At 36.3% G+C, this 23,955-nt stretch overlaps 1 protein-coding gene across 3 annotated transcripts in view; it reads right to left on the bottom strand.

Annotated features, from left to right (window-relative positions):
* LOC131029737 (F-box/LRR-repeat protein At5g63520) overlaps window positions 1-23,955 on the bottom strand; it is a 251,491-nt gene that overhangs the window by 114,944 nt on the left and 112,592 nt on the right. For all 3 annotated transcript variants that reach the window (XM_057960372.2, XM_057960373.2, XM_057960374.2), the window contains exons 5-6: window positions 6,163-6,255; window positions 5,963-6,002 (exon numbers count right to left, since the gene is read on the bottom strand). In XM_057960372.2, coding sequence (XP_057816355.2) covers window positions 5,963-6,002; window positions 6,163-6,255 — 133 coding nt within the window. The remainder of the gene's footprint in view (window positions 1-5,962; window positions 6,003-6,162; window positions 6,256-23,955) is intronic.

Here is a 23,955-nt window from a genome sequence, read left to right as displayed (position 1 = left end):
TTATAGGTGCTTTGTGCAGGTTCCCCCTTCCAATTTTGTGGGAAAATTTGATGCTTTGTCTCGCCAATTTCTCTAGTCTTGCAGTCTTCTCTCCTCTAAGTGAAGTTTAGTCAAGTGGGAGTTTGTCTATAGACCAAAGCATGTTGATGGCCTTGGTCTTCGAGCTAATGCTCTTACTATTAAAGCCTTGGGGGCCAAGTTGTACTGGAGGTGATGCAATAATCAGGATCAGGACTGGGCCAAGATACCTTTAAGTACCTTCCTTGGGCTGATAGCCCTGATGTGTCGCGCCTTGCTTTGATGGGCAAGGGATCTTGTATCTGGGGCACTCTTAAGAAGGGAGCTCAACTTATTAAGGATGGTCTTTTTTGGATTTGTAATAGAGGTTCTAATGCTCTATTTTGGCTGGACCCTTGGGATGGTCACCTTCCTATTATGTCTAGCTTTCCCCATCTTTAGTCCCTATATAATATTTTTATTGATGCTGGGTGGATTAAGGTGGAAGATTTTAAAACAGTTAGGCGTTCAAGTCAGGTGGAGGTGACTTGTTGAAAGGATCCTCATGAGTGGCCCCTGGGTGGCTCTGTTGAGGATCGTGTTGAACCAGTTAATATCTTAGAGGGCAGGATTTACAGTTCCCTTAAAGAGAGAGACACTCTGGCTTGGAGTCCCAGCCCAAAAGGTAAATTTATTGTTGCTGAAGGCTATGCTATGTTAGACAAGCATTTACATGGTCTGGCAGATGTGCCCTAGTGGAAGAAGGTACGAAACAGCTCTTCTTGATCCAAATGTATTTTTTTCTTATGGTTGGTTGTTCAAAGGAAATGCCTCACATGGGAGAATCTTCGCAAGAGAGGTTTTCAAGGCCCCTCTATTTGTGTTCTTTGTCAGCACAGTGAGGAGTGCAGCTCCCATTTGTTTTTTTTATGTCCTTTTTCTCCAGAGATCTGGCATAGGTGGTGGGAAGCATGGCAACATGCCTGCATTCACGCTACCTCCTTACTTGAATTCTAAGAGAGTTTGGGCAGACCTCCAGCGAAGACATCCTTTCTTCAGGTGGCTTGGGCTACTAGGCCCACTTTTATTATGTGGAATCTTTGGTTGGAAAGAAATCGTAGGATTTTTTGTGATTTCAAATTGGGGAGCTTTCATTTGTGGCAAAAGATAATTAGCAGGCTTCAGGCAACTATCTCTGCAAAGTGTGATATGTTTGAACATGTTGATCCTAGTGATTATGCTATTGTAAGGAATTTGAACTTGGGGGGTACTAGAATGGGCTACTCTACTGGTAACAGGCCCACTTATGTTAAGCAGAGGATTTGTAGAGATGGGAGGTGGATAACTCCTCCTATTGGGGTCTTGAAGATTAATACGGATGGATCTTCTCATGGGAACCCAGGACATGCTAGTATTGGAGGTATAGGTAGGGGTAATGATGGTGGTGCTGTTTTTTTCTTCTCTATTTATAAAGGCCAGCACTCTAATAATTTGATGGAAGCCCTTGCTATTAAGATTGCAGTAGAGAGAGGGTATTCTTTAGGTTGGAAGAGGATCATGTGTGGGTCAGATTCTCAGATTTTTGTGGATATGCTGAATAAACATAGTTTGGATGATGTTAGCTAGCAATTAGCTTCAGTGGTTATACAGATTTTGAATCTGTGCAGTTCCCTAGACTTTGTCTCTTTTTGTCATATCCCCAGGGAGTGGAATAGAGTGGCTGACTGTTTGGCAAAGTGGGCTTCAGTTAATGTGGATGGTTGGGATATTGACGAAAGGGATGGTTTACCTTCTGATTATCTTGAGACCTTAGAGAGGTTAATGTTGGAAGACAGAAATATGTAGTCTTGGCTTTGTTGGTGTTGTTTGTCCCTTTTGGGTTCCTGTCTCGTTGGGCTTGAGGCCTTTGCTTTTTTCAAAAAAAAAAAAATATTGTCATTGTGAAGTTTGGACTGGGTGTTCATCTCAAACCCTAGGACGAAAAACCCTATGGGTACTTGGCTTCAAAGAGGTGATTTATTCGTAGTCAGATTTGCAAGTGGATTCACACAAGATTCACAATCGATCTTAATGCTGAATAACAAGAATATTTTGCAAATTCAAACACCTTATCAATATAAATTTATCAACAATTTGTAGCGTAGAAGCATTAATCTGCAAAAAATCGCGATCAGTTGCAATTAATCATTGATCGGCAAGGTTGGCAATTTTTTCCCCAAAAAATTGCATAAAAATCAGTCAACAATTTTTGACAATTTTCAATGGTTTTTGCTCGATTAATCGCAGAAAAATTGCACGATTACTCCCCATAAAATCTCTAGCTATGAAACCCTAAAACAGAAAAAAAAAATGCACGAAAAAGTGAAAAAATGGCTCACACATTCTTATGAATGGCATGCGTGGGGTTGCAAGTTAACGCACTAAGTGAAGGGTGGCTATTGAGTCGGCTGCTAGGCCATTCTTAACCTAGATGTGAGGAAGCCATTGACAACTAGGTCTACACATGAGGAAGTCATTGACAGTCAAGTCGGCCCTTTGCCCAGTTTATATAAAAAAAAGATCCTGAATTTCAGACCGAAATTTATTTTAAATTTTGTATGTTTATATATTTTATATAAATTTTTACCAAAATTCTATATGATTCGATGAATAAATTTTATAGAAAGATTTTTCTTTTTGACTTTTTTTTATCAAAAAAAATTGTATATAAATTTTGTAAAAAACATTGCAATTTTTTTTAATATTTCTATTAAATATTAAAAAATATAAACGAACTTATTAAAGTTTGTTAATATTTTTAATATTGTTTATTTTTCTTTTTCTTTTTTTTAATAAGTTTCTACTATAGGGGGTAGATCCCTTTTATTCAGTTCAAAACAAACTTAATACATCTAGCAACCTAAGGTGATCATCCCTTCAGCCAAAGTATTAATTCTCTCAATTTGAGAGGCTGAGAAAAGGTCCCCATATAGACTTACATAATTGCCAAAAGCAACAGTATTGTAATTTTCCATTCCTTCCCTGAAGATTCAGGGCTTCTTTCACGATTTTCTCCTTTGCCACTACCTCTACATCAAAAGCACCCCCAATGGACCCACTTTTTGGATTGGTCTTTATTTTGATAGACTCAATAATGACCACATTTCTATATTCAGGCTTAAGCAATTTGTTAGCGAATCTAACTACTTTGTAGTCTAACCCTGTGGCCTGGATTACCGTGTAGAAGAACCTCTCTAGCAAGACACCATCATGCACATATGCCCCGGAAGCAGAATCCTCTCCCAGCACTTTTTGTCTTGAAGGCAGGATATAATCCTCCTTAACAATGAACAGCCTACAAATCTGAGTCTCCCGATCTTCCTCTTCACATTTGCATTTGATCCCAAAGAACTTCCTCCCCACCATAGCTCTCTATTCTTAGAAACTTATCCAGCTACCCACTCTATGCACACAGTTGGTTATATAGCCAAATTGACTGGAGTACCTTTGTTATCGATGATTGCCACGAATCTTGAGGGAATCCCTTCCTTAAGCTTGAAGAACCAAAAAATCTTGCTTAGCATCCTGTACTCAGATTTTCTATCTACTTCGGACTCCCCAAGTCTCATGGTTTCTAATCAACATAATTGTTTTGCTAATGTGTCCCTTCTAATTGCTTTCAAAAAGCTTGAGAATTTATGACAATTCTATACATCTACTTCCTCCAAGGTCACAAGTAGTGTACTTTCCTCATCCCATTCCCATTCGATTATATATTTCAGGATTAGAGAGGTCTGATTTTATGATCTTCTGAAGATCCCCCCACTGATTCACTCTGTCTGTTACAATTTCTCTTTGTCCTGAGGTGACTCCCATGTTTGCCAAAAAGTCTGCAGCTTGGTTAGCTTCTTGATATATATGAGATACCGTATAATTCGGAATCTTCTTAGATTTCGAAGTATGTTTCTAATTTTCTGAGTTAATCTCCAATTTGTACTTTACCCTTTTGTGACTACATTAACCGTAACTAAAGAGTTCCCTTCGAAATCAACAAAGCTTATCCCCCCGTCCGAGCAAAATTTGATACCTTTCTCCAAGGCTGTTCCTTCTGCCTTGTTGTTTGTTGCCTTGCCCATTGCACCATAAAGACAATAAAAAAATTTCCTCATCATCTCTTATTATACAGCCATATCCTGCCTGCCCTGGATTGCCTTTGGCAGCCCCGTCAAAATTTAACTTATATCTTCCCTTGCACAGCTTATTCTATTTTGCCAAGGATCGTTTGGAGGATTTTGATACCAATTTGTTTATTTTTGTTTATGATAAGTAATTTTTGTATATAAAATTTGTAAAAAAAAATATTGCAATTTTTTTTATATTTCTATTAAATAATATAAATTTTGTAAAATAAAATGACTGCAACATTATTTTATATTTTCTATTAAATATTAAAAAATATAAACGTGACTGCAGAAATTATTTTATGTTTTCTATTAAATAATTAAAAATATAAACGTTTATATTTTTTAATATTTAATACAAAACAAAATAATTTCTGCAGTAATTATTTTTTACAAAAAAATTTATAAAAAAATATATTTATTATGTTGAAGTAATATCTTTATGCTATGGAAATGCCCTTAAATATTATAAAAAAAAAAAAATTGACTGTTTTTCTGTAATTTTTTATGTTTTTTTGTAAATCCAATTTTTTCAAAATAACTTATACTTTTGTTTTGCCAATTAATTCCCCAAACGATTAACGCTACTATTTGTAGGAAAACAAGAAACTTATTATTGAGTGATGATTTGAGATTGGATATTCTGAAGCGTTTATTTTATTTCATTCCAATCTAGCCACAAACTTCAAGGGATTTTCAGAAGTACCAAGTTAGGCACCACTTAACTCATCGCCTTGTTTTAAGGTTATGACCGGTTGCAATTTCTGCCACCCCCTGGAAGAAACATATCTCCCACTCCAAGGAAGTTTCTAAGCATTCCCAAGGAGACATTATTTGCAGGGGGCATGGAGTATTGATTGGTAGACGCAGGAGAAGAGAATGGTAAAATATGGGATGTAGCAAGAATTAGAAGAGTCGTGGGTGAAAAAGGAAACCAATGCTTCTTATTGGAGATCAACCCTCCTATAAAGTGAGGTCGACAGCATTTAGTGACAGTTCAAGGCCTATAAAAGGAGTCTACTGGGCTCACACAGCACTTGTGAATGAAAGGGAGTTGCTGGAAGAATAACAGCACAAGTAACTGAATCAGTGTTCTATTTGATAGACGCCTGATGACTGATTTATCCGGGTATTGCTTAATAAAACTCTCTGCTATTGTAATGTCTGATATCCCATGTATTACACCTGATTACTGGATATATTGATTTGCTATAACTCCGCTATGGTTGTTTATCTTCTATCATTGAATGACATGTATTTTATAGTAAGCTCATGCATTCTATCTAAGGGATGTTGTTATTGAATGGAGCTGCATCAGTTGTGTGATCTATACTTATAAAAACATATCAAGTTACCTTTTCCTTTTGTTAACAAAAAAATTAAAGAGAGAAGAGAGGAAAGTGGAAAACCTGCAAGTTTGTCAAAATTATTGGCCAAGGTTATTACATCAAGTGTTGAAGCACGCATATCTTATGAATCTTTCTAAGGCAACAAATCAATAGCTCATGTCTAATAAAGTAAAAATGGAAAAGTTTTCACTCAATGATATTTGTGAACTTACATCAAGGTTCCATTTACTTTTTACAAATTCACAATTCTATGATTATTGATTCATACACCATTTGAATAAAAGATTCTATTAGAAAAGGATGTTCACTTTTTGCCTACAGCATTCAACTTGCAAAACAAAAAATTTCATTTTGTTCATCAAACATAAATTTGGTAGAGAATATTAAAACCCTCCACATCCATTCAAATAAACAAATATAGAACAATAAAACAAAAAGTTGGAAGAGAAAAAGTACCAAGGCTTTCAAGAATGCCTCTAATATTTGCTCGTGGGTCCTGCAAGAGCACTTGCTGTAAGTTGTTAAATATCTTAAGAGCACTGATAATTTAGTATTGCATAAATTTTACAGGCATAAGAAAAAGTCTTGCTTGATTTACATATTGGCAGAATTCTTAAGATTATTTTACCAAATACGACAAGGTGATTGCAACTTACAGCAAGTACTATCATTGCTAATGGATTTGCATGGTTTGATACTGACGATGTATAAACCCCAACATCATCCACAAAGGACTTAAGCTCGTCTTCCTACAAAGATTCCATACTTTAGAAGAATATAATTAACTAAAATCAACTTATCCAAAGATTTATTTGATGTAAAAGAAAATTAAAAGAATTCAAGATCGAGACAACTAAAATCACTCTGACATAAATCTTTTTTAATGTATGGTCCAAATACAGTAGTGTGCAGTCCCTCAACAGATGCAACAAGTTGCAATGAAACAACAAGTCAAAACATTTCAATCACTGTTATGCACATTATCTTTCAATTCTTGCCAATGCATGATTTTCAGTTTCCCCTAAAATGAAAACATGTGCCTTAAACAAAACCATATTATTTGAATCCAAATCTAGTTTATCTCTTTTTGAACATTATCACAAAAAAGTTTTTAACTTGGTGTATTTCAATAAAGTTGCCCTCGAATTACAAAAATAATGAAATATTTAAAAAATCACAGAAAAACAAAAAGATTACAGCTTGTCTTCAGAATCAATCAAAACAATGAAATAAACTCCATAGAGATCACTCTACGATGGTATCAAAGCTAACTGTGAAGTGTCAATACTTAGAACTCATGAATGCAATTAACATTTGAGGTGTTGTATAAAACACATATAGTACAAAAGCTAATTAATTCTCTCAGCATGTGCAACTACTGGCTTCTGGAGTCAATATCTGGTAGCTTAACCCTTGCAAATACATGTGCATCTTCTAAACCACCAATCTAGGGATCTATTATACAACCAAGTTGTAATGTCCCCAATTTAGGAACTAGAAGATATACGATTTAATAAGTTAATTAAAAAATTGAAACTTATTTATTGGCAAAAGGTATGCGATATAAAAATAAATCAGGATCCAAGATGAATAATGTCTCCATCAACACTATCATGGCAATGATCATCATCTCAAATAAAGATAATATGTTCATTTCATCATACTTCTATTATACCAAATGAGAAGACCACCTTCATGGAAGAAGGATTGGATTAAGATAATCAAACTTGTACACATGAGTGATCACTGTACTCAGTCAGCAGAATCCACATCAGCAGAACCATATCAATGACTATGCAAGACAGAAGATGATTAATGATCCCATAAAGACAATTATTGCAAGATATATAATACATCCAATTACTATGAAGACAACTATCATTGCATCTCGGTCCTAATGAATAACAATGCAGATCATTGGATTGTAATCAGTTGTGTAAGGCATATTGACTAAGATCAATCAACATCCATTAGACAAAGATTAACTAATGCCACACATAAATGGATAACAGTGATTATACAAGTAATTGATCCATTGATATACTGTAAGGAGACACAATTGGATTAATATCAATCATCAATGTAGCAGCAATTTGGTTAGTATGGGACAAGCACTGATCTGTGCTAAAACAGTGACTTAAAGAGATTAAATAATCAGCAACAGTTAAGGATATCGGTTTAAGAAAAGAGTTGACTAATTCATGATTAGTCATAACCAACGTTAATTACAGCAGGTTTTTAAGGGTGATAGCAATTAGTTATAATAAACAACCATTATGCTAATCGATATCTTTATAAAGAAGGACGATGGGTAAAGATGTGTCCCATCAAACATGAATGCAATCCCTTCGAGTTGCAAGGGTATATTATGGAAATCGAATCTATTACTTTCATTATCAATTGTGCTTTATATTGTTTCTTATTCCAGTATGGAAGAGCTTGTGTGAGCAAGGGCGAAGTTCCAATATCATATGCATAAAGCCAAGGATCGGTCAAATTAGACACAGCACTATATACCTTGCATAATATCATTTCCAGAGCTGAAACAGCAGTAATCAATTGTGCATAATATATATTCCAAATCAGAAACAGCCATTCATATTGCCATTGGCAATATCGACTTCTAGTCCATTGCATATTTATATTGTCTTATTTGAAACAGCAAGTAGTTGTGCACTTAGTGCAAATTGATATCAATTCACTCAAGCATAATCATAATTGTATAAGTCAGAGACAGTCAGTGGCTTGATCGTTATCATTTATTATATAATTGCATTCTTTTTTCCAAATACATAAGTTTATTGTAAGAAACAGACATTAAATGTCCTATAATTCATATATTGTTCAATAAGGGACATTACAAGTGATATCAAAACATTACTTTTGTGGTTATATTGCATTGTTCCTAAAACGGGACATTACAGAAGTTCAAACCTAGAAACCATATATGGTTTATGATACCATGTGCCAAATCCATGAAAGCCAAAGTGGCATCCCAACTCATGGCACAATTTCGAACACCCCAATCATCATGGGTCAACATTCTAGAAATAGAACGTAGCCCCTTCACGTCATTGATTCCTCCACCAAACTTGGGCACTTCATTTTTAGACTTTTCCACCTCTTTACAAGATGCTCTTACGTGTCATAAGTTGGTCAAAAGTCTCATGGAATTTCTAGTCCACGTTGTAATTCCCCCTTACATGCTCTTACAAGTCATAAGTTGGTCAAAAGTCTCTCATGACTTTTGTATTCCACTTTCCAACTCCCCCTTACATCCTCTTATGCATCATAGAATCTTTTACGCATCACACAATGTCAGATGCTTACACCTCCTACATAATATACTTATTCGTCTTATATGATATAGATTCTCTTACAACACATCATATTACATTTTACAAGTAGCAAACATTGCAACCTCCAATGAGTGCCTATATTCCGAATGGGCACCACTAAAATACAAAATAAATAATAAATATAAGCATTAGGAATTGAAAGGTGCACCATAACTAATCCTAGTATTCTCGTACTTGTTATATACCTTGCAAGAGAAAAAGGAAACCAACAAAAGTGAACTAACTGCTCGCTAGTAAACAGAATTATCCTTTAAAGATAATAAATAAATTGACTCAGTTTTACCAAAATACGAAGACAAATTGCTAACCAACAGTTCGAAAAATCACTATTGTGTTAATGATTTTCCTCTGAATTTTAGAGGTACAGCTCTCTTGTTTAATGTAATCTAATTTCGGGGGGTATACTTTTAACCGGAAAGCAGGAAAGGCAACCTAACACCCCCTCATCACTATGATATGAATGTGTTTATGAATTCAGAATAGAAGGGGAAACAACAATAAACGACACAAAGATCATCTAATCAATACCCACGAACAACCTTAACTAGGGTATAAGCATAGATTTCTTCCAAATATGTATATGCAGATCAGAACTCAAAGATTCGAAGCCACATATATACCCACGAACAACCTTAACTAGGGTATAAGCATAGATTTCTTCCAAATATGTATATGCAGATCAGAACTCAAAGATTCGAAGCCACATATATACCCACAACCAGATATAATGAAGGAGAGATCACAGACAATTGCAAATTCACACAGGAAAAGTTACAACTGCAAAGAGAACAAATAAACACAAAGATTTAAATTGCCCCTTTATTCCTTTGATCAAACTAGAATTCAAAGATTCCAGCCCCTTCATACAAAGGATTATGTTTAGAAAGAAAATCCTCTGCTTTTCCGCTTATCAGATATGAATAAGAATGCCCTCTTCTGATCGAACCTCACTCTTGCATCAAAGCGCAATGGGGATCAAAAATTCCAGACACCTCTATTGTCCTTCAATTACATATTTAAAGCGTTTTCTCCAGTCTGCCCTTTCAATTTCAATAACTGACTCCCTTTTCTTTTCTTTTAATTTTAAAAGTTATAAAGTTTCACATAATATTAAATTAAAGTGAACTTTATAAAAAGGTATAAGTATCCGTTGTTGCCAGAGTCATAATGTAATGTAACTGTCATAACCATGATACAGATCCATGTTGAGTTGTTGTCATTGATGTCATAATCAGGATTGATCAGCATTATTATGACAGAGATTAATTGTCCCATCTATGATGTTGAAGATTGGAACTGCAAAAGACATCTCCACAATATATAAAGCAGCAGATAGTATACTAGATTCGTAGACTTATAAGAGATCTGAACCTGATCCTGAAAGATCAGAATGAGCCAATACTACTACTGTTTTGACAGACAGCGATTACATAGAACAGTGAATAAGACAAAAATAAGAACAATACAAAATTAGAATGAGACAAATAAGACAGCTATTAGAATTAATAAAATATCTCTTTAAATAGCAGCGATAGATTTTAAGCGAGAAGAAGCAATTAAGAGACTCTTAACAAAAATTCTTAATTTATCAAAGGGGTGCGAAATATTTAAGAGGACAATTGTTCCACTAGAAGACAAATTATTCAAAAAGGGAATGTGTTTTGTCTTATTCACATAACAAAAAGGTGCAATTTTAAAGTGGTGTAGTTTTAAAAGGTTTTGAAGTAAAACGATCTTGTTATGAAACAAGACTTAACAAAAGTGATTAATAATCATTCTCCAAAGCTTGCGATTGAGAGTGGTGTTTATTAAAACAAACATACCAAAAAGACATGCCGATTCAATAAGACATGACTCTTAAAATAAAACATATATGTGGAGATTGGAAATGGAACTTGAGAAAGTGTGTTGGAGAATATAGAAGAAAAGGCTGCATACACAGAGAGCAGACTTTTGTCTGATTTATATCAGACTTAAAGCTGGTGAAGCTTCATTACAGAAAATGGTGAATAGAATCTTATGAAGAAATTATGACCATTTCACAGCAGAGTTGAAGGAATTGGTGCAGATCTTAAAGGAGATTATCATGCTCTTTTTGTGACAGATTTGAGGAAGACATTGTAGCAGACTGGAAATCAGGCTTATAGCAGATTTGTGTGAAAAGTATTGAATGAGGGGTTCGTGCCTCTAGTGAGTTGGTGCTCGCAAATTGACTGAGGGGTTGGTGCCTCTACAAGTTGTAAAAACTATTGTTCATATAAAGAAATTTTATTGCTGTAGTTTTCTCCCTATTTAGGATTTTCATGTATATGTTGTGTACTTGTGTTTTTGCATTTAAGTTGTTGCATTAATTCAATAATAAGGTTTAAATTTGAAGAAGTGTTATACTAATTTACCCTGCCCCCCAACCCCCACCCGCTCCCCCCTCAGTATAATTGTGGGCCTAACAATTGGTTTAAGAGCAGGCCTTCCAAACTAGTCTAACCAACTAGAAGGAAGATCATAATAGCACACATGGCTAAATCTAATGGCGTCTCTTCAAGTAAAGCTCCATTGTTTGATGGAACTAATTATGTGTTCTGGAGTTTGAGAATGGAAACCTTTATAAGCTCTTTGGGATATGACATCTAGCAAGCAGTGGTGAGTTGGTATAAGGCTCCAAATGCTCCATTAGATGCAATGGGGAAGAAAGCATGCAAGAACAATGCAAAAGCAAAAAATGCAATTTTGTGTGGACTAAGTGAACCAGAACTTGTAAAAATGATGCACTGTCAATCAGAAAAGGAAGTTTGGGATAAATTGAAAAAAACCTATGAGGGAGACACTAAAGTGAAAAAAGCAAAACTTCAAAGTCAGAAGAGAATTTGAAAGCCTTAAGATGATGAAAGAGGAGAACATTGCAGCATTTTCCCTTCAAGTTGACGAGGTAGTCAATACAATACGAGGTCTAGGAGAGGAAATAGATGAACCAGTAGTAATACAAAAAATATTAAAGTGAGTCCCTGATAGATTTGATTCTAAAGTCTCTGCAATAGAGGAAATGAAGGATTTGGACCAACTATCTATGGATGAACTACATGGAATTCTTACAACTTATGAAATGAGGACTAGAAAAGGAGATTCATCAGTAGGGGAATCAGCATTCAAAGCTACAAGGAAATTGAAGAACAGAGAACCTTCAATAAGAAAAAGCTTCGATGAAGACACAGACAAAGAGGAAGCCCTTTTTGTTCAAATGATGAGAAGAAAGAACAAAGGGAAGTTGCCATTTAAATGTTTCAGTTGTGGGAAAGTTGGACACTTCATTAAAAATCATCCATACCTAAAGTGACAGCAATGATGAAGAAGAGCCTTACCCAAGAAAAGAAAATAAGTTCAAATACAAGTATGATAAGAACAATAAAAGGAATAATGGCTACAGAAAGAGTCTTTATGCATATACGGACAATAGCTCATCCGATGAAACTGACTGGGATAATTATACAGAAGATATATTATTCATGGCATTCAAAACAAAAGAAGATAATCTAAAAAATAATGAAATTGAGAACTTCTCACATGAGGAGGAAAGTGCCAAGCCTACACGTAATGTCCCCTTTTTGGGATCACCTTCTACTTTGCCCTAAATTCACAAATCTAGAATGAAACAAGGGCAAACATAGTTAGGGATATAATCTTCATTTAAGAATAAGAAGAGATAAGCCTATATTTTCAAAAACCGCAATGAGATTAGACAACAATGTAGATATAACTCATGAAATACATCCAATTCTAGGGTTAGGATATATACACAACCCATATCAACAATTACATGGAAACTCAACCATAAAGAGGGTTGAGTTGGAAGACATGATTAGGTGCCCTAAGTATCCTCTACCCTAGGCCCAACAGCAAGACCTTATCCTTTGTGGCCTCATGTGGTCCTTAACCGATGGTCCTCAACCAATCATCAGGAGGTAGCGTACCTAGTGAGGGCTGTACACCGTTCCCCTCCATCATATCAACCTCTCACCTCTTATGATTGATTCACTTCAACAATAAGGTGCCTTTGACCCTCATCTATTTATCATCCTAATACCTTAACAATTTTACTTCTTGTATTTGTGAACCATGGTGGAGAAGAGGAGAAAGATTGCGGAGAGTGCCCTAGAAACCATCTCTTCCCAAACCCAAAGACCGTACCCTTTGTACTCCTTTGGCCTCTATGGGCTCATCTTGTCCCACTTTGAGGTGGCGTATGTAGAAGGATGCTCATACATCGTACTCCTCTCACAATACTTTCATGCTTCCATCACCATGCTTAGAACTGTTATAATAAACATTTATTTTCACTTTAATATTGATTGTTAATTAACCTTCTTAACAGCATTAAGTTGTATTACCATTTATCAATGAATGTTAACAATATTGTTAGTAATTTATTGTTATCAGTTTTGTTTGTATCAACAGTATTAAATCCATATTAACAGTATTATACTATTTAAACAGTTTGTATTAACAGTATTAGTTTTAGACCACTACATTAAATATGTTAATAGTATCATTGTGTACCAACAGAATTGTATTAATATTGATTGTACTAGTATTCCTTGTATCCGCAATATTAAGTTATATTAGAAATGTCCATATTGAATTATATTAACAAGAGTAAATTTTACTAGAAGTGTTGATTATTTTATCTATGCTAAACTGCACTAATAAATCAGTATCCTAGAAACCACTTCTAATCTATTCACTCATACCATGGAGTTTTTCCCAGTTACTGATCTGTGGTATTTCCTTCCGCACTCCCTCTTCTTTCTTTTCCTGTGGTCAATGTGTCTTACATAGGAGAGGGGGTCGATGGTATTTAAGACCATCGCCTGGCTGTGACTCCTCCCAAAGGAACCCGATACCTATTACATGCCTCACTAAGATTTATGGGTCACGTCTATTCCTTCTAAATACAGATCGGTGCAAGAATACTAATTAGACCATTGGGCATTCATAATGAACGTTTATAAACAAGGATATTAATAATAAGTATTAATAATCAAGGATATTAATTAATAAATTGTGGATAAATTTATTGTAAGTAATATAATAATCTCTTAACAATAATAGTGCATGGGAATAATTAAAGCAATGAATACATATATATAGAATATAAATGAACATAATATAAGGGTCATTACACTAATTCAAAAAGTGACAATGAAGACAGCTTTGAAGAAGAGCTCTATCGAGCCATAGATAAAATAGAAAGACTAAGGAAGAAAGTTCTGAAATACAAACACCGGTTTCAAGAAGAATGCACAAAGACCAAAACCTTTGAAGAAACAGAAAAGCAGACCAGCAAATTGAAATTTCAGATTGATGAGGCAAAGAAAAAGGAAGAAGAGATGAGCTCTCAATTTAAGGCAAAGGAAGAATCTTGCAGTAAACTTGAATCTCAAGTAGCTTCCTTAAATGGTGAATTGGAAAGAACATCCCTCAAACTGAAAACAAATCTCAAGTATGAGAAAGTTCAGAAATCTTGGACAAACTATTAATAGCCAAAGATCAACATCTAACAAAACAGGGCTAAGATTTATAGAAAGGTCAAAAAGCTATGCTGATGCACTCAAAGGTTCCATCAAAGGAGAAAGCAGCAAAATGGGAGAATGACCTAAAAAATCAGGAGGAGCAGAAAAGTATGTTGAACTTAGGATAAAGCTCGTGAAGAATAAAGAAGCTAAGAAGAGTCATCTTCCTCATAACTCAAGCAACATTTCCAGGGACAAACATAAGAAGATACTTAATCCAAGACATAATCACATAAATAGGAACAAGAATAACTTTGTTGGGTATTACTTTACTTGTAAACATTTTGGTCACAAAGCCGTAAATCGTAGAACACACCAAATGAATTCTACTTGGAACAGCAATAGGAACATCACCAAAAACGTTGACAATTACAACCCTTTTTCTCCCTTATTATACAATGTTGAATGTTATAGATGTAACAACTTTGGGCATACAGCATGATTTTGTAGAACTATATTAACAAGTACATAAAAGCATCATGATGTAAAGAAGAATTTCATAGCACAAGAAGAGAAAAAATCAAAGATATGGAAGAGGAAGGGGGAATATAGAATAGGTATGGGATGCATATTGTAAGTTTTTAGCATCTTATTTTGAGTGTGGATTTTTATATTGAAAATCGAACTTCCCAGGTTAGGCGTGGGGTTTAGTTAATGCATTGGGAAGTGTGCAAAATAAATATGGGTGTTTCGATGGCTTTCCTTGGGTTTGTTCTCATTGTGGCAGGTATAGCAATTGTTTAAAACAGATTTTGGGTGAATTGGGTGAGTAATGAGAGAGTTATGAGCGTTTTAGTGAATACACAGGCTGCTGGTTTTGCAATTCCAGCCTGCAGATTTTTGATATTAGCAGAAATTTCATATTCTTAATTGGATGTTCAGCATAACTCTCTTCTCACATTATCTTGATTATTGTAAGGTTAAGTAGTAGTACTACTAACCAATTCTACCTTGTAAATCTCACCCCGCTGAAAAGTGGAAGAGGTTGGCTTGCCGCCTATTTTCAAGTAAATTGTAATTCAGTCCTCCCACTGCATAAGTGGTAGAGTGATGTCTGATTGTAATGGTCCTCCCGCTGCATAAGCGATTGAGTTGAGTTTGTTTTGTAATTTCAGTCCTCCCACTGAAATATTGCGGTTGAGTGATTTGTGCCTTGTGTGTTTCTCTTGGCTGGTTCACCGCCAAGTTTCTTGCATTCCCGCTGGATAAGCGGAAGGGGCTGGCTTGCCGCCCAGTATTGTATTTCATTTCATCTTTCAACAGTTTGAGATCTAACGATCCCCTATTCACCGTATGCTCTCACCTTCCCACATTCGGCACTTCGTGATCAGAAAGTGGAAGGGTTGCAATCTTCAGCAAGTTTTCAATTTATGCTTTCTAACCTTAACAGGTTATTTGTTGTGGATGATTGTTATTGGCCTAAAAACAAAAAAAAATAACTGGGATACTACAGTGGTATCAGAGCACAAGTTGTCCCTGCCATCCTGTTGGGTCGTGGTTGTTTGGTTGCATATCACAGTTTAAAAGAATGTCTACTATAGTTAATGCAAGAATTGATTAATTTGATGAAGGATCCAAATATTAAAATGGGGTTCGTAAAGGTTCTTGCAAAATCCAAACATAAGGAAGAGTCTGAAAACAATATCTTTAATACAAAGACAAATGATGGAGTTGGTGTTTTGACACCTAACTTTGAGACAGTGCTTCATGAAAACTCTGTGGTGATGCATGACCTACCATTGATGAGGTTGTCATTCAAGAAGAAGAAAAAACAATATTTGAAGTTGTGCATGATGAATCTCTTAATGTTTCTTATGGAGCTAGTGACAGTGTTGAATGCACTCATGTGCTTCTAGAGGAAGAGCAGATGAAAATTGAAGATGTTAAACAAGAGGGAGAGATTAACAGATTGTTGGATGGAGATTCATGTTATGAAGCTGAAAATATTGCAGCTAATGATGAAGTTCCTAATGACCAAGAGGCTGTCCTATTTTGTGAGTTTAAAATATACCATAATGATGACATTCAAGGGGCAGATTTAGAGGACCAATCAGAAATTGCATTTCAGAATAATGGGATTGAGACTCGTAGTTTGAAGAATGAGCTTGACCAAATTCTGAAAGTCTTTGAGCAATGTCCTAAATTGGAATTTTCAGATTTAGGACAGCAGGATTGTTGGTCTAAGTTGGAGAAAGGAAATACTTCCCAAATCGTTGATAACCCATTGTTTGAGATGGGTAAAGTGAAAACATATGGCAGTCCACTGTTTGAGTGGGAAGATGAAACATCACTTGGTTCTAACATTGCTCTTGGTGAGAATAGCAATGTGTGGAAATTAAGAGAAGATTCAAGATCTAAGTTGGATGATACTTGGAGCTATGCTGAGCACTTTTTAACTAAACAAAGTAATCAGCCCTTTAGCACTTGGGATCCGGGTATGATGGCACCTAGTGATGACAAGGAGCCTGTGTGGGATGAATTTCCTTTGATCCTGATGAAGCTCAAAAAACAAATTGTGTTGTAGAGTTAGAGGACCATATGGTTTTTGATGATGGAAAGTTTAAAGAGGTTCTAAAATGCAAATCTGATTCACCCATTCATGAAGTTGGTAGTAAGCAAAAAGTTGAAGATTTAGTAGAATTTGATCCTCTTCATGATATTGAGCAATTGCAGCTAGTGGGTGGTGAAGAAAAAGAGTCTTGGAGCAGCTTTGTGGGCAGCAAAGACAAGAAACAAAGTTCTGATTTTCAGTTGCAGCCAATGACTAGTACACCACCATTAAATGTTCACAAGTGGAAGGATAAATTCATGAAGTCCTTTGAGAATGAGGTGCGAGTTCTATCTGGGTTTGACCATACACATTGTTTGATAGAAAAACTCTATTGGAAGGCTCAAATTGAAGAGAGACGTAAGGGAGTTATGGATGAAGTTGCTCTCCCTAATCTGCAACTCATCAAAGACTCTTTGGAGACATTGAAATCAAAGTGCATACAATTGATCACAGATCGTGATTATGCCATCAAATCAGCAAAGAAGATCCTTAGTGATTTCCAAGGAAAAGAGAGGAAAGTTTAAGAGCTTACTCTTGAGCTTGAGTCAACAAAGGACATGTTAGAAAATACTCAGTTGGTTCTAATGGAGGTAGAAGATCAGTTTGCTGATTTCAACCATTTAAAAACAAAAGAGAATAGAGAAATGACCAAGGAGATCAATCAGGTAATGGAGGAGCTTGATTGCATTCAGAAGGAGTATGATCTTTTTCTTTGTCCCCAAAGATCTGAAAAAGTGATTTTGGAGCAAAAGAATGTTTGGGTGGAACATGACTTTGATAGTCCGTTGTTTGATACAGATGCTGAATGGACATTTATTAATCCATTTTACAAGTTTGATGTGGGAATTCCTTTTGACTTCACTAATGAGGGTGGATCACATTGCAGAGTCTGGGATCCAAGTGCAATTTGCAACCATGAGATATTGTTTCAAAATTGGAGCATTGATCAAATGCATACTCTTGGGCATCTTCTTTGGAAAAGAATGGATCAGATTTTCAGATTTGGGCTTGCTGATTGGTTGCAGATTAGCCACTTCACTTTATGGTTTGCTCTCATTCAGGGGAGTTGGTGCAATTTCTTTGGTCATGCAAGTAATGGTTTTCAATTGGAGATTGCTTGGAGGTGTTTTCCAGCCTTGGACATGAGTAGATGTGTTGTTTTGGACGACGATCTCCTGTGTTGCAGCAGCTGTTCATCTTTTTGGATGCTGATTTTCCTAAAATCAGACATCAAGACAATCATTTCAGACTTGGTGGGCTACTGGTACACTCTTTTTCAAACTTTACAGACTCCTAGCAAGACGGGTTTGTGGTCTCAAGTGAGAGGTATGGCGAGTTGGGGCAATCAGTATCCGTGTATGGGAAGTGTTCAAGCTCTAACTAGAGGTTATCCTTATGCCCTTTCTTCTTCTTATGGTTGGGACAGCGAACCTTTGGTTTCTTTGGCTCACCTTTTTGAGGTGCTTGGAGTGCAAACTATAAGAGTTTTCAGAAATCTCCATGGTTGTATCAAGATAATTCAATTGAGGCATAGTAGATCCATGTGCAGATATGAGTATGAGTTTGTTGAGCTCTTGCAAAGGAATGCTTTCCTCTTTGCAAGAAGATTTAGAGATGTCACATTGACAGTCGTGGCTCTGTTAGATACCATATGGAGATGTGTTGTGGAGTTTGATCGTGAGTTGAGTAGACCTTATTTTCTATTGCCCAAGCTTGTGATAGACAGTGGCACTGTTGATATTGATTACTTAGAGCCTTATGGGCACGAGATGTTACATGATATTGATTTCAACCCTTCAGGGATTTTCAGTTTGAGTATCATGGATGGTAACATTTTGGAGTTACAAGGGAGGTTAGTGCAGTTTTGGCGTGATGTTTTCATTGATGTGATCAGAGTGGTGCAGCATCGGCATGGTAGGTTATTCTTGAGACGAACATGGGACCCTGGGCTCATACTTGCTTGGGTGTGGATTAGTTTAAAATTTTCTGGAATTGTGGTGGCATTGCTTGAGGACAAGCAATTTTGGGAAGGGCGGATTGTAATGTCCCCTTCTCCGCAGTGATTAGTTTTGTTGGCCATTAGCCTAGTTCGGAGGTCCGTAGGCTAGTCGGGGGCAGAAATTAGGGTTTCGTATTTTCTAGGAGGATTCTTTCGTGATTTCAGGGGCTATATGTGGGAGTTTGACAGTTTGGATTCTGGATTCCTTCTAAGTTTTCAGAGAGCTTTAGGATTGTTCGACATGCATCTGCATCAGGTGACTTTTTCCAGACTTCCTATTTTTAGTAAGTATGACGATTGCTCGGAATGAGGTTAAAATTACTTTGGAAACACTTACTATTTTTAGCAGTATGCTATTTTTAGTACGTACTATTTTTAGCAGTTCTATTTTTAGCAGAATGTCAGTAGGCTTGTTCAGATGGCTATTTCCGACAGGTTAGTTTGAGCAATTGGTCTTCCCCCATTTTTTGGTGCTATTCTTGGCAAGGGTTCCTCAGCTCAATTCAGTGAGTATTTCTGGCAGGGCAATTCTCTCAACTTATTTCCAGATATCCTTGTAGCTTGTTTTGGTAGGTTCAGTATTTGATGAAAAATGGTGTTTTAAATTAAATTATAACTTAAGGCAAAGGTTGGACGATTTATTTAAAAGGGGTTGCTTAAGTTATATTGATATATAAGTCATTTCCTTAATTATATATTGGGTGATTTATTGTTGAGGAAAAATACTTTATAAAGTGAGATACTAATGAGGCAAGATGGACGCCTTATGGAGAAATAAGTTAATTCTATAATATATTTCACTTATCTACCTTGGATGCCACATTATGATTTTATTGTCATTTTTATAAAGAATATTTGCTCCTATGAGAAGGTCGATTTGGAGAAAGGAGAAATGAAATGTAATTTCAAAATAATGTGAAGTGAATGTGCATTTGGATTTGGCATTCATTTGGAGGGATTGTCAATTTGAATTTGAGCCCTCAAAATCTATAAATGAGAGTGTTGGGCTTCTCATTTGGTATGAAATGAATTTGCATCGTTATGCTGCCAAATTGGCGATTGAAAAATCTAAGCTTCGAAGTGTGGCTTCCTAGCTAAGTCTCAGTTTCGTACATGCAAGATAGTACCTAGTTGTGTTCATGTATTCCCAGTGTTGTTGGTGTGTAAGTTGCAGATTGTGGAGTGTTTTGATTGAGATTGGAGTGTTTTCAGGTTGCTGGTCGCGGGACTGCTGAAAGTGTATTTTGCTCGCATCTCTTGGCCAGGCGATTCCATCATTCTGGGTACCGGCTCATCCTTCCTTCCTACCACTGGCGATGCATATTGTAAGCTTTTAGCATCTTATTTTGAGTGTGGATTTTTATATTGAAAATCGAACTTCCCAGGTTAGGCGTGGGGTTTAGTTAATGCATTGGGAAGCGTGCAAAATAAATATGGGTGTTTCGATGGCTTTCCTTGGGTTTGTTCTCATTGTGGCGGGTATAGCAATTGTTTAGAACAGATTTTGGGTGAATTGGGTGAGTAATGAGAGAGTTATGAGCGTTTTAGTGAATCCACAGGCTGCTGGTTTCGCAATTCCAGCCTGCAGATTTTTGATGTTAGCAGAAATTTCATATTCTTAATTGGATGTTCAGCATTACTCTCTTCTCACATTATCTTGATTATTGTAAGGTTAAGTAGTAGTACTACTAACCAATTCTACCTTGTAAATCTCACCCCGCTGAAAAGTGGAAGAGGCTGGTTTGCCGCCTATTTTCAAGTAAATTGTAATTCAGTCCTCCCACTGCATAAGTGGTAGAGTGATGTCTGATTGTAATGGTCCTCCCGCTGCATAAGCGGTTGAGTTGAGTTTGTTTTGTAATTTCAGTCCTCCCGCTGAAATATTGCGGTTGAGTGATTTGTGCCTTGTGTGTTTCTCTTGGCTGGTTCACCACTAAGTTTCTTGCATTCCCGTTGGATAAGCGGAAGGGGCTGGTTTGCCGCCCAGTATTGTGTTTCATTTCATCTTTCAGCAGTTTGACATCTAACGATCCCCTATTCACCGTATGCTCTCACCTTCCCACATTGGGCACTTGGTGATCAAAAAGTGGAAGGGTTGCAATCTTCAGCAAGTTTTCAGTTTATGCTTTCTAACCTTAATGGGTTATTTGTTGTGGATGATTGTTATTGGCCTAATAACAAAAAAAAATAACTGGTATGTTACACCGATACAAACAGCATTACATGCCCAAGATGATGGAGACCAATGGTATGTGGATAGTGGATGTTCATGTCACATGACAAGTGACAAAAGTAAATTCATCAAGTTAAAGGCTATTGATGGTGGGACAGTGAGTTTGGAAACAATGCTCCAACAGTTATGGTAGGAAAAAGAACCATAAGTCTTGATAATGGAAAAACTAATATAAACAATGTCCTACATGTGAAGGCTTAAAACACAACCTTTTGAGTGTAAGCCAATTATGTGATCAAGGCCATTGTAATATCCCCTTATATGGTTATTTAGGAAGTAGGGAAAATTATCTATTAATTATTGATTTCAGGAGATGTCTTTCCTTTATGATACTGATGTTATCTTGCAAATAATATGAACTATGAAATACAACTGATGAACAATAGTAATATTATCGAAAAGAACAATAGGTGAAGAGGATAACAGATTGATGCAATATCCGATATAACCCTTAAAAGTATGCAAAGTGATAATATTTCAATCTGCAAATTATATATATAGAGATACGTGCTCTTTCTGATATAAGATTGTATTCCTTACAATTGATATCTTACCTTCAGCAATGGCTCTTAAAGAGCAATCCGACTGGATTAGAAACAAGAGATAAATTCCACGATATTTGCTGAATGGGTTTCATTGCCATCTTATATGATGGGAAGGATGTGGCTCAAGAGACATGCCTTTCAATCACTACCTTATGGTTCTTAATCATGCCTCTTCCTTAAGTGAATCGATCTCTTAACCATTCATCATATGTTAACTACTTGTTAGTATTAATGACTAATCCTGATCTACATTGGCTATCTTTACTTATCAAACCTTCATGTGTATTACAAATGTGTCACTGAGATCGCTGTCCTCAACGGATCTTGTAATCGCTGCCTTTGCTACTTTAATACATGCCTTTTCAAACACACTCGATACTGCTCCATATGTTATTAACTAAATCGATGTCTTAACACCTCTCTGCTTTCTTAATCATCACTGACTTAATACTCTTCAATGATCAGGCTTCCTAGAAGCATTCCTTGCTTTTCCAAACTTCCCACAGCAATAATATCTGATAGTCTTAAATCTTCCCCATGCATACCATCAAGTACAAGGATGTTGCTGCCTGTAACTTGATAACAGTTCTGATCTGATTTAATCCATGGTGATATGCTGCACTCATTTGGTTGGGGATATCACAGTCTCAGCCTCTTGAATTTGCTTGTCCTCGGGCAATTTAAGACTCCTTCCACCTTGTCTCTTGTTCTTGGATGATCCTGCACATAGGTTAGAAATTTCTAAACAAGACATATATATCAAAGAAATGATGGATTTAGAGAGATTACTGCTTAATCGCTACTGCATATATTGCAACTTAGAAGAACTGGGCTTCCTTGCGCCATTTCTACACCAAGCTTAAGAGGAATTGTTCTCTACAATTCTCTTACACTACTCGGCGGCTCAAGTTGGCTTTCATACTAGTCTTTTGATCATACTAAGAAGGAATGGGGACTTCCTTTGAACCATTTCTACACCAAGCCTAACAGACCTTGCTCTGCTTGGCGGTTCAGGTTAGCCTTTGTGCCATTCTCATTCCTTTCTTTGGAAGAAATTGGAAGCCTATATGGATCCATTTCTACACCAAGCCTAAGAGAGGTTGTTCCCTACAACCCTCTTACTCCACTTGGCAGCTCATGTTTGTTGTCCACATTCTCACTCCCCTACCTATTCTTTGGGAAGAAATGGGGCCTTTATTGAGCCATTCCTACACCAAGCATCTACTTGGCAGCCCTTGCTAGCTTGACCACCATTCTCACCTCCCTCTTTCTTGGTTGTTGTAACCAAATTGCTTAACTCCTTAAGGTAAGGCCCTAAAGGTTCTAAATGTTCTAGAATGGACCATTTCATGAGTCATTCATCCTGATCATTCTAACTTTTACTCATATATATATGCATTATTAACTCTTTAGGCAATTTAATTAATGATCTATACATTCTTACATTGATGTTACTTATGATCTTAAATATAATAATGTTGACCCGTATAGGGTACTATTCATTCATGTTCAAGCTAATTTTGTTTTTCCTTGAATGTTTTAATATCTTCTTCTTTTTCCCATGTGGTGTCTTCCTTTGGTAGTCCCCTCCATTTGATTAGGAATCCAATGATACTTCTATTTCTTAATTTCTTCTCCCTAGTGTCTAGGACGATTTATGGTTCCAATATGAGTTTCTCTTCATCATCGAGAGGTGGTAATTTTGCACATGGGATAACTTGCTGCCCTAGGACCTTGTTGAGCCTTGATACATGGAAGACGTTGTGGATTTTGTTGCCTTCGAGAAGCTCTAACTCATAAGCTACTTCACCAACTTTCCTTAGGACCCTATATGGTCCATAGAAGTGAGGTATGAGCTTTTCTGCCCCACTAGATTTGATTGTTGATAGTTTGTAAGGTTGTAATCATAAAAACACCAAAGTCTCCTGCTTCAAATGTCCTCTCCACACGAGTTTCGTCAGCGTATAGCTTTTGCTGATTTTGGGCATGATGAATGTTCTCCTTGAGGATATTCATGATATCTATGCTTTGCTGGACAAAATCTTTAGCTCCAAGTACTTTGCTATCTTGCAACCCCTTTAGGTCCTTGTATGTCCAGGCAAAGGTGTCCTTATATTCCATGAATATCTTGAATGCAGCTGCCTTCAGTACTGAGTCCCAGTTGTCACCAACCAAGATGACCTTCGGGTTGTCTTCAT

The sequence above is a fragment of the Cryptomeria japonica genome, chromosome 9, assembly GCF_030272615.1.
Source record: "Cryptomeria japonica chromosome 9, Sugi_1.0, whole genome shotgun sequence".
Taxonomy (NCBI): Eukaryota; Viridiplantae; Streptophyta; class Pinopsida; order Cupressales; family Cupressaceae; genus Cryptomeria; species Cryptomeria japonica.
This window is presented reverse-complemented; position numbering and strand designations above follow the sequence as displayed.